We start from the raw sequence: 17,563 nt of genomic DNA on the forward strand, positions 1-17,563 counted from the left end.
ATATAATGATCTATGTATTAAGTAGGGCTGCTATGTCTTCAGTCTTGGTAGAGTGGCCTTATATAGTAAGTATATTATGGGTCCCAGTGGCACAGTCTTTCCTGGTCACCTGAGCTGGGTTTTCCAGGTGTGTCCTTTTTGTGAGTAGTGTGTGTCCTCCTTTGTAGTTGAGCCTTGGCTGCTGTTTGCTCATCAGTGGGAGGGATTGACCCTCAAGCTGATTGGTTGTGATGACTGGCCATGATCAATAGAGGAGCTGTTTTGCAAGGGCTGACCCTATAGAGCTGGATTTGCTTTAACAGGGTTCTGGTGCCTGCCCTTTCTACGTTTTAGCTGTGTTGTCCTCAGATGTGACCCCAAGTTTGGTACTCTAACTCAGACCAAAGCCAGCTATTGGGTGTGCAGGCCAGAGCTTCCTGGGAAGGGCCTTGCCATAGGCCACGTTTAGCTGCAGACTTTGCCCTGCCTAATGCCTCCTGGCATGAGCCACCAAGCAATCCACAGATGGCTGCCATCCACACTGTGCTTGGATACACCTGGAGAGGCCAAGCCACAAACAGAGACTAACTGCCACTAGTCCCAGGCTTGGGGCTGCTCGGCAAGAGGTACAGGGCATACTGAGACCAGATCTTGCTTATTTAGGTTTCGTGAACCTTTGAGAGATTCTAAGAAAGTCCACAGCATGAGCCTAGACAGGCCATGTGTATGGAAAATCCACTGGAAGCAGTTTAGGTAGGCCCACATGTTGGGAGGGGTGGAGTCTCAGGGAATCACCAAGGCAGGGTGACCAGTGTTAGCCAGGTTGATAGAGAATCAGATATGATACCCTCCTGGGTCTGCAAGTCGAGCAGGGGAGAGCTTAACACAGGAAAAATGTCCTTTGCCAGAACTTCTTTCTGGGAGAAAACTGTCCCTCCATCCCTTGCCCTGAAGCAAAACAATTCAGTTTTTCCCCATATGTCTCTGGCTCTTTCTGAGTGGCTACCCCAGAACTGGAGCTCAGAGCTAATGAGTTTGTCACTGAGTAAATCCACATGTGGGCCTTTTAAGAGGAGTGTCTGTGACTCCCTCAGCCTTCTGTCTCACTCTGCCACAAATTCTGCCAGTTTTCACAGCCAGAAATGGGACTTCTCTTCCCAGCGTGGAACTCTTGGTTGGGGAGCCTGGTTTGGGGCTGAAACCCCTTGCTCTTCAAGAAGGACCTCCACAGCCAAAATATTTCTTCTGATTCTCAACTGTCACATGCATTTTGCATCTTGCTCTTCCTACCAGCCTCAAGGTGGCCTGTTCTGTGTGACTTCAGTTGTAAGACTTCTGTTCAGCTGTGGCACCCAGATATGGCACCCTCCTGGGTCTACAAGTTGAGCAGGGGAGGACTTAACAAAGGAACAATGCCCTTTGCCAGAACTTCTTTCTGTAAGGAAGCTGCCCCTCCAGCCCTCGCCCTGAAGCCAAATAATTCAGTTTTCCCCCATATGTCCCTGGCTCTTTTTGAGGAATAACCGCCCCCCCCCCAAAGATGATGGTAATTCTGTAGTTTAGTTGTAATTTTGATGTGGTCTATTTCTTTAAAATTTCTATAGTTTGATAACAATTTTAGTTTGAGCTGTAGATCAAAACCCTGTTGAGATCATGAAAAAATAAGGATCCAAAATAGAGGCCTGACTCATGGGCCTGAATTTGAGCAACTAAACAGTGGGATGGAATTCAGACCTACAGAAATTTAATAATATGGATCAATCACCAAAACAGATAGGCTAGCAGAGGCAAAGTAATTGAGTAACTGCTAAATTGTTCTTTACATTGATACATTTTCTGTAATGAACAAGAGTTTATGTGTTCCCTACTCGAGATCAACTTTGGAGTTAGCCTGTTTTTAGGAGCTGTGAGTAAAAAATAAGGAAGGGATCAAGTGGGAACACATAATAAAAAAAATTAAGGGCCAAGGAGCTAACCAATTTCTTATAACTGTGACAACCAGCATTTGGATCTCTAATAGAAATTGTTACAGAATAGTGTTGAGATTTGTTCTAACCCAACACTGGTCTATGTTATTAATTCCCATTTGATATTTTTTCAAAGCTATAAACGTAGCCCCAGGAAATAGTTAAACTTTATAATTCTGGTTTACAATAGATGATGTTGTAGGAGAGTAAATATGCTTTAAAAATAGAACCAAATGTTATAAAAATTTTGAGTTACTCTGAAAAATAATGGCTTCCAGGCTCTGTGGTTTTTAGAATGACAGGGACCAGGAACCTCAGTTTCCTATGCTGTATTAAATTATGCATGTTGGTTAGATGAAATTGGACTTAGAAAGCTTTTGGTGAGGTTTATTCTGTCACACTGAGGCAGGTTAAGTCAGCAATAAATGTTCAGTGAGAAGCAGAGCAATTATGGCAAGTTGAAGCAATGATCAAAAACTTGCAAGCTTGTTTTGTGTATAATTAAGTAATGTAAGTAATACATTAGGAAGGAAAAACATACTGTATACAAATAGAAGATTCAAATGACTGTCTATGCACTTGAATAGACAACCGCATGACAGATTGAGGATGATGTAGTAAGTGCCAACCTAGCATTATATTTGTAGGTGATGGATCTTAACATGAGAACACTTAAACTAACTATATTTTCCCTTTTACTCTAGAATGTTTGTTTCTTCTATATCAAAAGGAATTTTATGGATAAAAAGCCCTCCATTTGCTTCCAAGGGCTTAGTTTTTTGGAAAAAAAAAAAAAAGCCCATCGTTAAGCTCAGTGTAGATAAATAATACAAAAGACCCTTTGGAAACATTTGTTATAACCCATGCCCCAACACACACACACACACACACACACACGAATCTGTGCTATTTTCAGATTATATAGAAGTTTCTAATTCTTTCATTTGTGTAGGGATTGAATTATGTTGTTGAAAATATCTTTAAGTGATAATATACCTATCCGGACAGAAAGATATTGACTTAAAATTGTATGCCTAAGTAAAGTGATGAAGATAATTTTGAGGAAAGAGAGAATTTAAAGATTTTGTTGGTTTACTATTTGATAAATGCAGAATTTTGTGTTTAGAAAATATATCCTTTTGGATTTCAGAAATTATTTTACTTTTAAAATATTTTTTTGCCAACAATAAACAGAAATGCCACTGTTAATGCAATATCTTGTTGCAAATTGCAATTTCAAGTGGTCAGCAAAACTATAATAATTTTGGAATTCCCACTTAATGAAAATAGAATTATATTGCAATATTTTGAAATGTTCCCAAGAACTAAGTTAGCCCTGATTTTTTAGCTTTCACAATTTCACGAGAAGTGGCCCCTTACCAAAATTATCATCATCGTCATTACCATCATCATCTTTATAATGACTTATCTAAAAATGACTTTGATCATGTTGTTAGATTCAGTTGTTTGAACATTAGGCTTTGAGTCTTATGTGTTATAAACTATGTTAGTTCTTTTTATAGCAATCTTAGAAAATAGAATATTATCAGGAATAAACAAAAATTTGCAAACAATTGCTTATAATATTATTACATTAAATGAGAAAACAGTGGGAAATTATGGCATATTTTGAACAATACAAGTGAACCAGCTATTTACACATCTTAAATAAGGCGATAGTTTGGGATTGAACTAAGTGTTGGCAGTGTCTAGAAATAAAATGTTACTTTTCTCCGCATCCACTACTGAGAATCTGAGGAGGCCAGTTTTTGTTTCTGTGTTCCTGGACTTCTGTTTATTATTTCAATAATAATATATTTTTGAGAGATTTGGTCACAGAAATGTATAGAATAAAATTGTGATGAATTTAGGAATCATGAGAAAGACAAAAATACCAAAGGACTCACATTTTCTATTTTGTTTTGTTTGTTGTTGTTGTTTCTCTTTCAGGGCATATGGGTCAGTACATATGTATTTACAATATGTTTTGCTGCCAATGTGGGACTGCTGTTTGGTGTTGTCTGTACCACAGCTATTGTGATTGGTCGTTTCCCAAAGTAAGACACTTTGTTTATTCTGACACAGCGGCAAAGCGTATAGTGTTGTCAGTTACTTTTATTTTTGTGGAATGTATAGTACTACAATTTTATTTTTTATTTGGCATCAGAAAATTGGAGACAAAAAGAAAAGATTTTTATCTACATTATATATATATATATATATAATGTTGGTCTTAATGAAGAAAAATATTTTGTCAGCACTATAAAATAGAATACACAAAATCTATTGAAGTAAATAAATTAACCCCATTTTCATACACTGCATCACAGAGGTATTTTTTAAATTTTTTTTATTGTTTATTGGGGTAACATTGGTTAATACAATTATATAATTTTCAGGTGTACATAATCATTTGGCATCTGTATATTCTATTATGTGTTTACCACCCAATGTCCAGTTTCCTTCAGCTACCATATATTTGATCCCTTTTATCCACTACACTCTCCCTTTAAACCCTATATTTGACTCCCTTTACCCTGTCTACCTCCCTCCTCTTTCCCCACCCCACTAGTAACCACTAGTCTACAGTACTCTGGTAACTAGCCTATAGTTCATGCCCATGAGTCCACAGAGGTATTTTTAATTAACTGAAGAGATGTAATATGCAATGAGACACAAAACATAAAACAATATAATCATTTGGAAAATTAAATTCAGCAAATTTAATTTTTCAGAAGTCGTATTAATCTAACTATATACTTTGTTGATAGATAATTTGCTGAAGAACACATTTTTTGTCATTTTACTGACCATCTCTGAACCATTCCACTATTTTGACCAATTCTTTCTCTGTTTTCCCAGTGTTCATTATCTGATAATGGTTTTACTCACTTCTCATCCTTCCACTGACATTTTTTGTTAAACAATATAGTCTTTATAAATTTTTTAAGTTTTACCTTTAAAGAGTTTTTACAAAATACATCTATATAGATTTAGCATCTTGTTCTATCTTGTCACTGATTCCCTCTTTACTTTCTAAAATAAGATTTTCTCAAATACTATATACCATATAGCTCCCTCTCTTATAACTTTTCTTTTGTCAGTTCACCTCTTGTGGCTTGGATATATTGTAGCTAGGAGCCTAGATGAGGTAAATTACATTTTAAAATCTCTACTTGGGTGTTTCTGTTGTTACCCTCTATTCCTGAAAATCCCAGAGAAATATAGATTTACCAATGTTTCATAAACAAATAAGATATAGGATCTTAACCATTTTAGATATGTTCCCATTGTTAAGATAAATTGCTTTATCCTTTTTACTTCTTCATAGTTAATGTAGTGATTAGGAAATGACATTTATTTTCTATCTGCTTTAATTCTAGAGCAAAGACTCTGAGTATAAAAAACATGAAAGAAATGGAATTTAAAGTGAAGACAGAAATGAATGGCGTAAGTTTAGTTTCCTTTTACTTTATGCAATTGTTAACAATTTTTGTGGGTCAGAAGTTTTGAGATATCACTAGAAGCAAATAAACTATGACATTTGAAAACACAATACTTGTCTTTTTAATTAATGTGAACTTTAAATGGTGTTAATGTGACTACCATACATATGGCATTCGATATACAAAAAAAAATCAATAGAACAACAGCAACAAAAATCTTGTATTAGCATTCCGATAAGATGATACCATGGATCCTAGAACAACAGTCCACAGTAGAATCATAGTCCAAATTAACTCAGGCATTTGGCAACCTCTTTTCCATTACTAAGTTACATAAAGCAGTCAAACTAAACTAATAAGGTATTCCAAAATAAATGATAGAAGAAAATATGATATAGGAAAGGGAATAAGGCGAAGTTAGATAACAGTACTTTTTAAATGTGTATATTTTTAGTTTTTGAGTTCCAGTCAAGATGGTGGAGTAGGAAAATGCTGTACTTGCCAGCTCTCATGACCACATCAAAATTACAACTAAACTATAAAACAACCATAATTGAGAATTTCCTGAAGTCAGGCTGAACAGAAGTCCTATAAGGATATACAGAAGAAGCCACTTTGAGACTGGTAGGAGGGGCAGAGAAGCAGAATAGGCTAGTCTCACAATCAGGTGTGGCAGTTAAAAATCTGGACGGATGTCTTAGCTTTGGAGGTTCCCTCTGAGGGGCAAAGGGGTTGAGCCCCACACCAAGCTCCCCAGCCCAGAATTCCAGTGCAAGACAGAGAAGTCCCCACATCTTCTGAATGTGAAAAACAATAGAGATTGTGGCTGAGTGTGATGGAGGTCGGCTAGAGACCCAGGGTTTCTTCTTAAATGGTCCACACATGGACCTACTTACTGACAGACTCACTTGCTCTGAGTTATAGTGTTGGGGCAACCTGAAAGGCCCTAGGGGTGTACGTGGAGGAACCAAATTATCTGGCTTAAGAGTGAGGGTTGGTGGGGCAGCTCTCTCCCAGATAGAAGTGTTGGCAGAAGCCATTGCTCCTTTCCTGAGCCCTCCCTCACCAAGCACATGGACACAGGTGGGCACCATATCTGAGTTTCCATTAACCTGGCCAACACTGGTCGCCCTACCCTGGAAATTCCCTAAGACTTCGTCCTACCAAACTGTGGGCCTACCCAAGCTGCTTCCAGTGGTTTTTCCATACAAACAACCTGTATTGGCCCATGCTGCAGACTTGTCTAAATCTCTCAAAGGTTCGCAAAACAGAAACAAGCAGCATCTGACCTTCATATGTCCTATACCTCTTGCTGAGCAGCACCAAGCCTGGTACTAGTGACAGTTAGCTTTGGTTCAAGGCTTGGCCTCTCAAGGCACATCCAAGACCAGCACAGGTGGTGGCCACTTTTGTATTGCTTGGTGACTTTTGGGCAGGGCACAGGCTGAGGCTGATCTTGGCCTGCAGTGGGGCCCCTCCTAGGAGATCCCAGGGCTGGCAAGCCCAGTGGCCAGCTTTGGACTCAGCATCACCCGCAGCTGCATCCAAGAACGGCACACCCAGAGGGCAGACTGAACAGACACCTGCTAAAGTAAATCCTTCCCTATATGGTCATCCCCACACTAGCTAGATGTCACAACCAATCAGCTCAAGGGTCAGTCCCTCCAACTGAAGTGCAAATAGAAACCAAGCTTCAATTACAATAATAGAACACATACAAGCCACATAAGGGACACACCTGGAGCATCTGGCTCAGGTGATCAGAAAAGACTATGCCACTGGGACCCATAGCATACCTACTATATAAGGGCACTCTACTAAGACCAGGAGACACAGAAGCTCCACTTAAAACATAGGATAAAAACACATGGAGACAACCAAAATGAGAAGACAAAGAAAAATGCCCCAAATGAAAGAATAGAACAAAGCTCCAGTAAAAAACAAACAAACAAAATGAAGGCAAGCAATTATTCAGATGCAGAGTTCAAAACACTGATTATAAGGATGCTCAATGATTTCAGTGAGAACTTCAACAAAGAAATTAGAAACATAAAAATGGAAAGAGAAAACATTAAAAAGAACCAGGTAGAAATGAAGAATACAATAACTGAAGTGAAGAACATTAGAGGGAATTAACAGTAGATTAGATAAAGCAGAGATAACATCAAGTGTACCAACATTTGCATCATAGGGATACCAGAAGAGGAGAGAGAACAAGGAATTGAAATCCGATTTAAAGAAAACTTTTCTAACCTGGTGAAGAAAATAGACATACAAGCCCAGGAAGCACAGAAAGTCCCAAACAAAATGAACCCAAAAAGGACCACAACCAAGACACATCATAATTAAAATGCCAAAGCTTAAAGACAAAGAGAGAATCTTAAAAGCAGCAAGTGAAAAGCAGTTAGTTACTTATAAGGGAGCTCCCTTAAGACTGTCAGCTTATTTCTCAACAAAATCTTTGCAGGCCAGAAGAAATTGGCATGAAATATTCAAAGCGATGAAAAGCAAGTACCTACAACTAAGACTGCTCTACCTGACAAGGCTATCATTTAGAATCAAAGGAGAGATAAAAAGCTTCCTAGACAAGAAGAAGCTAAAGAAGTTCATCACCACCAAATCAGTATTAAAAGAAATATTAAAGGAAATTCTTGAAGAAGAAGGAAAAAAATCAGAACAAAATATGAATATTGAAATGGCAATAACTACATGCCTATCAGTAATCACTTTAATATAAATGAATTAAATTCTTCAATCAAAACATAAGGTGAATGAATTGACTAGAAAACAAGGTTCTTACATATGCTGCCTACAGGAGACTCACTTCAGATCAAAAAACACACACAGACTGAAATTCAAGTGATGGAAAAAGATATTTCATGAAAATGGAAATGAAAAAATAATCTGAGGTACCAATCCTGACAAAATAAACTAAACAGGCTATATAACAAAAGAGAATGAAAGACCTAGCACTTCCACTTCTAGGTATTTATCTGAATAAATCCAAAACACTTCTTTGAAAGGATATGTGCATCCATGTTTTTATTGCAGTATTTGCAATAGCCAAATATGGAGGCAACTTGGGCACCCATCAAAGAATAAATGGGTAAAGAAGAGTTGGGACATATATACAAAGAAATATTGCTGAAACATAAAAAAGAATGAAATCTTGACATCTATAACTATATGAACGGACTTAGAGGGTATTGTGATAAGTGGAGTAAGTCAGACAAGAAAGACAAATGTCATATAATTTTTTTTATATTTGGAATCTAGAGAACATGATGAGTGAACAAAGAAAACAGAAATAAGCTCAAATGTCATATAATTTTTTTTATATTTGGAATCTAGAGAACATGATGAGTGAACAAAGAAAACAGAAATAAGCTCGGAGATTCAGAGAGCATTTTGATAATTACTAGATGGGACATTGGGAGGATTGTGAAGTGGCGATGGGAATTAAGAGGTACAAATTGGTAGTTACAAAATAGTCATGGGGATGTACAGTATAGCATGAAAAATACAGTCAGTAGTGTTTTAATAACTATGTATGGAGCCAGATGGGTACTAGATTTATCAGGTTTATCACTCAGAAATTATATAAATGAATCATCACTGTGTTGTACACCTGAAACTAATATAACATTCTATGTCAACTGTAATTGAAAAAAAATATTTGACATACAATATTATATTATTTTCAAGTTATAGCATATGATTAAGTATTTATAAAACTTAGAAAGTGATCACCCCAATAAGTCTTGTACACATCCGACACCATGTATAGTTATTACAATACTATTGACAATACTTTAAATCCCCATGATTGCTTTTATAACTGGCATTTTGCACATCTTAATCTCTTTCTCCTTTTCACTCATCCCCCAAAACCCACTCTCATCTGGCAACAACCGAAATGTTCTCTGGATCTATGAGTTCTTTTTTCTATTTCATTTGTTCATTTATTTTGTTTTTTAGATTTCACATATAAGTGAAATCATATAATGTTTATCATTCTCTGACTTATTTCACTCATTATAACATTCTCTAGGTTCATCCACATTGTCACAAACAACAAGATGTTATTTCTTTTTTATGGCTGAGTAACATTCCATTGTGTATATATACCACTGCTTTTGTACTAATTTATCGATGGACACTTAAGTTGCTTGCATATTTTAGCTATTGTAAATAATGCTGCAGTAAACATATAGGTGCATAAGTAGAAGTGCTGTCCTTTTCTCTTGTTTTAAAGTCTATTTTGGCATAAGTATTACTACTCAAGCCTTTTCTGTTTCATTTTTATTTTCATAAAATATTTCTTTCCATCAATTTACTTTCAGTCTGTATGAGTTTTTCCATCTGAAGTGGGTCTTTTGTAGGCAGCATATGCAAGGGTAGTGTTTTCTTATCTATTCAGCCACATGATATTTTTGATTGGAGCATTTAATTCATTTACATTAAAGTAATTATTGATAGTCATGTAGTTACTGCCATTTTATTATTCATATTGACCTATTTTTTCTTCTTCAAGAAGTTTCTTTAACATTTCTTCTAATACTAGTTTGGTGGTGATGATGAACTTCAGTTTTTCTTGTGTGGGAAGCTCTTTATCTCTCCTTTATTTTTAAATTATACCTTTGCCAAGTAGAGTATTCTTGGTTGTAGGTCCTTGTTTTTCATCACTCTGAATATTCCATACCAATCCCTTCTGGCCTGCAATATTTTTCAGAAATCAGCTGACAGTCTTCTGAGAGTTTCCTTGTAGGTAACTGCTTTTCACTTGCTACTTTTAAGAGTATCTCTTTGTTTTTAAATTTGGCATTTTAATTATGATGCTTTTTGGTGTAGGCCTCTTTAGGTTCATCTTGTTTGGGACTCTTTGTGATTTCTGGACTTGCATGTCTATTTTTTTACTAGATAGGAAAGTTTTTCATCATTATTTCTTCAAGTAGGTTCACCATCACTTATTCTCTCTCTCCTCTTGGTACCCCTATGATGCATATGTTGGCACACTGTATATCATCCCAGAGGACCCTTAAATTATCTTCATTTTTTGGTTCCTTTTGCTGTTGTTGTTCTGATTGTATGTTTTCCATCACCTTGTCTTCCAAATTGCTAATTCAATCCTGTTGATTTCCTCTAATACATCTTTCAATGCAGTTATTATATTCTTTATTTCTACCTGGTTTTTTTTTTCGATGTTTTCTAACTTCAATTTTATGTTTTTTGTCTTTTTGTTAAAATTCTCACTGAGTTTATATACTCTTCTCCTAATTTCATTGAGCATCTTTATAATTAGTGTTTTAAACTCTTTATCTGGTAAATCACTTGTCTTAATTTAGTTTAGTTCCCCTCCCTGCCTGGAGATTTGTTCTGTTCTTTCATTTGGGACATGTTTGTTTGTCTCTTCCTTTTGGCCACCTTCCTGGATTTGTTTCTATGTTTTATGTAGAGCTGTTACCTTTCCTGGTTTTGGTAGAGTGACCTTACATAGTAAGTATTCTGTGGGGCCCAGTGGCACAGTTTCCCTGGTCACCTCAGCTGGTGCTCTTGGTTTGTACCTTATGTGAGTTGTGTGTGCATGCCTGTTATAGTTGGGTTTTGATTGTTGTTGGAACATTAGTGGGAAGTATTGACCCTCAGGTTGATTGGCTATGAAGACTGGCCATGACTACAGTGGAGGAGTTGTTGTGCAGGGCCTGACCCCACAGAGTACGTTTGTTTTAGTGGGACTCTGGTACTTTCTTTGCACACCCTTTAGGTGTGTGTTTGTGGCCATGTTTGAGTGGTGCCTAGTGCTCTGGTGTGGTCTGAAAGTGGCCACCAGGTATATTGGTTCTGGGGCCCCTTGAGAGGGGTTCTGGTGAGGGCCTCTGCTTGTGCCCTGCCCAGGGCCATGTGTTAAGAGCTACAAAGTGATATGCTGATGGCTTCTGTTTGTGCTAGGTTTGGAGATACCTGGGAGAGTCTAAATTGTGAACGAACCCTAGCTGCCACTAGTTCCAGATTTGGGGTTGCTTATCAAGAGATTCAGGGTACACTTAGGACACGTACTGCTTGTTTCGGGTTTTTGAACATTTGAGAGATTTTTGGAAAGTCCAAAGCATGAGCTAAGACAGGCCATTTGTTTAGAAAAGCCCCTGGAAGCAGCTTGGGTAGGACTGCATGTTGGGTGGGGTAGGATCTCAGAGAAGCACCATGGAGAGATGAGGGATATTAGCCAGGTTGATGGAGACTGAAATCTGGAACCCATCTGCATGTGCAGGCTGGGTGGAGGAGGGCTCAAAAAAGGTACAGGGCTGTCTTTCAGTGCTTCTCTTGGAAGAAAGCTGCCTCTCCAACCCTTGCCCTGAAGCCAGAGAATTCAGTTTCTCCCCATATGTTCCTGGCACTTTTTAAGCTGCTGACTCTGTGTTGGAGCTCAGAGTGAGTGAGTTTATAAGTGAGTAAGTTTGCGTATGGGCCCTTTAAAAGGAATTCCTGGGTCTCCAGCAAACCCTTGTCTCACTGAGCCGCAATCCCCTCAAACCACAATCTCACTGGTTTTCATAGCCAGAAGTTATGGAGACTTCTCTTTCTGGCACTGGAACTCTGGGCTGAGGAGCCTGGTGTGGGGCTGGGATCCTTGGCTCTTCAGAGGGGACATCCGCAACTGAGATCTCCCCCTGGATTTTTAACTGCAACATGTGGGTATGGGACAACCTCTTCAACATCTCTGCCCCTCTTACCAGTCTCACGTGGCTTCCTTTGCATATCTTAGTTGTAGGACTGTTCAGCTAGTCTTCAGGTAGTTCTCAATGATGGTTGTTTTGTAGTTTGGTTGTAATTTTGATGTCGTCATGGGAAGAGGCGAGATTAGCATTTTCTACTATGTCATCTTGACTGGAGGTTTCTTTTTCCTTTTTTTTTTTAAAACATGGACAATGAGACTATTATTAGCTGATGGTTACTGAGTCCAATAGTTACGGAATGCCAATAAAATTGGTTTCTTGCACAGTGGGCACCTTTTTAAGAAAACAGCTTATTTGTCTTGATTTCTTCATGATTATCAGGCCAATTGTATTTGAGTTCTAGTTTCTTACTCTGAGAGATGGTTAAAACAATTTTGAACTTTCTCACTTTAAAGTGAGAAAAAAAAAAGTTGCCCCAATTTTTTTTTTGTCAATTTTTTAAAAAATTGGCCCCTCTTTGAGCTTTTCTGAAATGTTTGGCTAACCGTCTTTTTCCCCTCTATTTTTTACATTTTCTTGTTATAGTATCTAATGATTACTCTCATAACAGAAAGCTGACCTTCCACCAGCAGTAACATTGTCAGTGTATTTCCGAGTAGACTGAAAGTAGCAAGTAGCACCAGGAGTCTTTCCATGACATTCTGAAGAATGACTTATATTTTTAATAAATATAAAAAAAAAATTGCTTCATAGATAGCTATTTAAGTTCAGAACCATTGGGAGTGTCCAGGCTCAAGTTTTCCATCTGTGCTGCCTTTCTTTTTTTTCTTGTATTGTTTTTCCTTTCTTCAACTTTTCAGTGGAAATTTAGTGATCATACAAAGTCTTAGACTGACTCTTGGACCCCTAAAGTCCTCTGTGTATACTTCCCACACATATAGCTGTATACATTGAAATAAAATTTGAGTTTGATTATTTTTCGGCTTTGAGATTATTGGTTAAAAAAAATCTATTGAATCCTTACCCTCTTGTTAGGCTAAACACTTGGGGAAGTAGATTAGAAGATTTATAGGAAGATGAAAATGCTGAAAACTTTATATCTTTCAACTTTGATTGGTTATAGTCTAGTCACCCACTTGAAGAATAACTCTATCACATGAAAATCTTAATTTTATTAGAATACTACATCTCACTAGTTATTTGTTTGTATAAAAAAAAGGAGGGAATAAGACTAAGAGAGCATGATTTGAATATGAACTCTTAGGTGGTGTTTTTAGCTAACTTAAATTATGGTGGTGATTTGTCATTCCTCTCTTTTATTCATACATTCTTCCACTCTTTTTTTCACATGAAACTCTCATTCTCAGTTTGGGACATCTCTTTCCACCCACCGAATCTAACCCCATTGAGAGTTTCTTTTCTGGTGCAATTTTAATTTTTATTCTTTAACAAATACCTATCTTTTAAAAAAATTACTATCTTAACTTAAAACAATATATTGGCATAATCTTGTGATGTTATTAGTGGGTTGAGGTTTTGTAATAATTAAATATTTCAGACCCAGATATTGTTTTATTTTTGATTTGTAAGAGATTTCCTCTTAAGTTGGTTTGGTAACTTACAGTTTTCTGTTTTCTCGAGTTATTTGTAGAAAATCTCCTCACTTTCCAGAATATAATCTGTTTTCTAGCTATAGGAATTTTATGAGATTATCTAGTTTAAATATTTACTTATTTTACTTAAGGAAACTGAGGTTAAATGAATTGTCCAAATTCACATACTTAATATTTTCTTTTATCTTTGTTTCTCTGCCTGTATGCTTCTTTATTTTCTGCATTTCTTTTTCTATGTGAGTACTAAAGCCTGAAGGAGTACTGCTTTATTTAGTTAGTAAGGAGATATCATTTCATAGAACATACCATCCTCTCAATTTCTAGGTCTTACCTCTTCACCAAAAGTCATGGAGAAGATAGTTTTAGTTCCATACCACCAATTGCTGCCAGGAAAACCTGGGCAAGTAGCCAAAACATACCTGTTTTATTAAAACTTTTCCTTCTCTTTTTCTGCATGCTTTACCTACATCCTGGCAATCTAGCATAACCTAGGGTCCTGTCCAAAGCAAAATTACATTTCTAATACCACCTCTATGTTTTTTATTTCTCCCAGTCAAGATTATCAGTTACTTGTAAGGTTATATTCCAAAAGAAAATTATATTGTTATGAAGTAAATGTCTGACAGTTTGACCTTTTAGGACATATTTTCATTTTTAAAAATATTGATGGTTAAATAAATAAATTTATAATTTTTAGATTGAATGAAAGGGATAATTTTGGAAGAATAAACTTTCCCAGTATTCTTTGGATATTCTAGAATGTTACCTTGCCAAAACTCAGTATGTAGGAATAAGAGCCATATTCTGAAAGCTTAACTCATATCATGGTTATTAATGTTTCTCAGTAAAGAGGAAGTACATATTTTTCCTAAGAAACATGGCAGTATATTAAGTTATCCAAATTAATTTTAATAATTAAAACATCAACTAAGAAGTTACTTATACAATTGAGTGACATTTGGACTTATAAGATTTAGATTCTTTGGGTAGAGTTATCCTTTTTTATTTTATTCAGAGCTCTGAATCTATTCCTTTCTCCTCCAAAAGGAGAATCTGCAGCAGGTGAAAATTATCTCAATAAACAACCCACTTGTTTTTCTGAACGCAAAGAAGTTTTATACTGATCTAATGAACATAATCCAAAAAGAAAATGCCAGCAACCAGCCACTTGATGATATCAGCAAGGTAGGACCAACTGTTTCATGATTATGTCATACTACAGGTAACCTTATAAGATGATACTAAAAAGGGTATCACATAAATATAATACATTATAAAAGTGTTTAGAGACCTCTCCCCTCAGCAAAATCTTATACAGTATTATAATTTTTATTTGGTTCTTACAGTTAGTTCTTAGATAATCACTCTTACTTGTTTATTTGTTCATTCACTTGTTAGTTAATTAATTAGTTAATTAATTAATTCAGCATATACTAATGGACATGTGTACTAGGTATTATAGCCTTGAGAAAAATAAATAAGAAAAATCACTTAAATCAAAGAAGAGTTAGATCTAACTCTGAAAGAGATAGAGTATGATAAATGACTCAGAGAAACATAAACTGTTGCCATCGTTATGATAACATTATTATACGATACCAGCATTCTTTATTTCCATAAATTATCTCAATTAACAGGGTAGTGAATTAAATGTACATCAAGATGATTTCAGGTAAATGAGCTATCTGTAATCATTCAAATACTTAAGCCCTCTGCTTTGTTAAGAGCATGGACTTTGGAGTTAAGCTGCCTGGGTTAGTTGTGGGACATTAACCAAGTTATTGAATCTTTTTTACTTCAGTTTCCTCATTGGTAATTGAAATGATGTAATGAATTAATATATTCAAAACAATTATAATAGTGCCTGGCCTATTCAATGTTATAAAATTCCAACTAGCATTTTTAGTTTGATTTAGTGTAAGTAATACCCTCTCTTTGAAGCTTTCCTTGACTGCTTTAGATCACAAAGCTCTTTCCTTTCTCTTGAACCCTTGACCACACGCTATCTTTTAATCATTCAGTTACATAGGGAACTTTGGCCTTCCCATTTCTGGTATCTCAGTAGCTGTCTAATACTACATTCCTTTCTCTTACAGTTTAATGTTTCTACCTCATACCACAGAGGTTCTAGATACAATATTAGATCTGAAATTTGCTGGGCAAAGGCAAAACAAAAATGTGACATTCCTTGTTCAACAATTAAGAATTTTAAGATTAAAAAAAAAAAGAATTTCAAGATGGTGACAACAGAATATTAAACCAAATATGAGGCCCTTCTAAATAGGGAGCCTGTGTGACTTCGTAGGTCACAAGTCTAATAAAGATGGCCCTGCCTATATATCCCCAGACCTGTCTTTATCCCTCACTGTGCTCTTTAGGATATTTTCATCAGAATATTAGAAACCATTACCCATGATTTTGTATTAAGAAGAACTTGCTCTCATGTCAAAGGAGGAGATATCTTCCTACTTGTTTAAGTTGGATACTAGGCCTATTTTTTTTCCCCTACAAAGCTATGCCGTACCTCCTGACACTGTTAAATTTTGTTATGTGAGAGGTTCTCTTGGTTGACATTAAGCTCACGACCACCATGCATAACAATATTGTGGGAAATTTTATTTAGAGTTTAAATAAACTAATTAACCCACAAGAAGTTTGTGATCTTATTTTACCAAAATGTAAATTTACTTCTTAAAATGATATACTACTTTTTGGGCCTTATCATATCTAGTAGCATACCTGACATGAAGATTTTTATAACTAATTCTTTCCTAAAAGTCGATAATGTTTTTTCTTAAAATATATTCCTGTAACACTAAGGTTGCTCCAACTTGTTTTCGGAAATTGAAAATTAGCTTGGGTTTATTTTGTAACATGTCAAATCAGAAATAAACTTCATTAACACAGCCTTTTGTGAGGAAGTTCTACAAATATGATTTTACCTGCTTGAGATTTCAAAAATTTGAGTCTTGTAATCAAATAGAGTTCATTGAATCTAGGTTATTGGTAGGTAATGGCATCCAAAGGGATTCTTTAACTCAAACTTTAAAATGGTGATAAATAATTTGTTGAAACTGAGTTCCATTATAATGAGAATAATGCAAATATAGTATGTATCTGCATACTGTGAATTTTAAAGGGCATACCAAGAATTCAGATGGCAATCTGGAAACCTCACTCATGGGGAAAACTGGGATAAACTTTTATTAAAAATAGTTGTATGGATTGGATGGTCTTGAGTAGCATGGATGCTCTTTTGGGCATTTCATGTTATTCCTGTTACATATTGTTTGTCTAGAATATCTGCTTGTTTTAGGCCTATGCACTTATTCTAGGTTCAGTTTTAGAGTAATGAGTCTGCAATCAATTAATCTCTACTGCAATGTTTCTTCCTTTTATCGGGCTATACCTGGTGGTCTACAGTTTTGCTTTGAACTGGAGTGCCCTGCTGGGACCTCAACCTTCTCTTTGACAGCTGCATTTTCAACAGATGGTAACAATAGAAGGGCATTTAAAATACTCCAGGGCAGGAAGAAAACACAAACCAACAAAAGATCCTCTATTTTGTTATATTGTGGTGATATCACCATTACCTTTTTTCCCCGAATGCTTAGGAGGATTTAAGGCTGCCGGTGTTTGAATGGCTTTGTGCTCATTATTATATAGATTGCAGGTAATAATAATATTAATTACCATTTTGTGGACTTGCTTTGTAAGTGAAGTTTCAACCTGCTGTTTATTCAAATTTTCTTCTCCTCAGACAAGATATATTTTTCAGTAGACTTTATTTTTTAAAACAATGTTAGATTTACAGGAAAAAAAATGAGAAGTTAGTATAGAGAATTCCAATATACCCCACGCCACACAGAGTTTCACCCATTATT

The 17,563-nt window shown here is 36.1% G+C and overlaps 1 protein-coding gene across 1 annotated transcript in view; it reads left to right on the forward strand.

Moving 5' to 3' along the window:
* The window catches only part of SLC26A7 (solute carrier family 26 member 7), a 131,023-nt gene that overhangs the window by 95,119 nt on the left and 18,341 nt on the right, over positions 1 to 17,563 (forward strand). Inside the window, exons 11-13 of the mRNA XM_011384815.2 lie at positions 3,897 to 4,003; positions 5,330 to 5,396; positions 14,727 to 14,864. Of these exons, the coding sequence (XP_011383117.1) occupies positions 3,897 to 4,003; positions 5,330 to 5,396; positions 14,727 to 14,864 (312 nt within the window). The remainder of the gene's footprint in view (positions 1 to 3,896; positions 4,004 to 5,329; positions 5,397 to 14,726; positions 14,865 to 17,563) is intronic.

This window comes from Pteropus vampyrus, unplaced genomic scaffold (assembly GCF_000151845.1).
Source record: "Pteropus vampyrus isolate Shadow unplaced genomic scaffold, Pvam_2.0 Scaffold627, whole genome shotgun sequence".
NCBI lineage: Eukaryota > Metazoa > Chordata > Mammalia > Chiroptera > Pteropodidae > Pteropus > Pteropus vampyrus.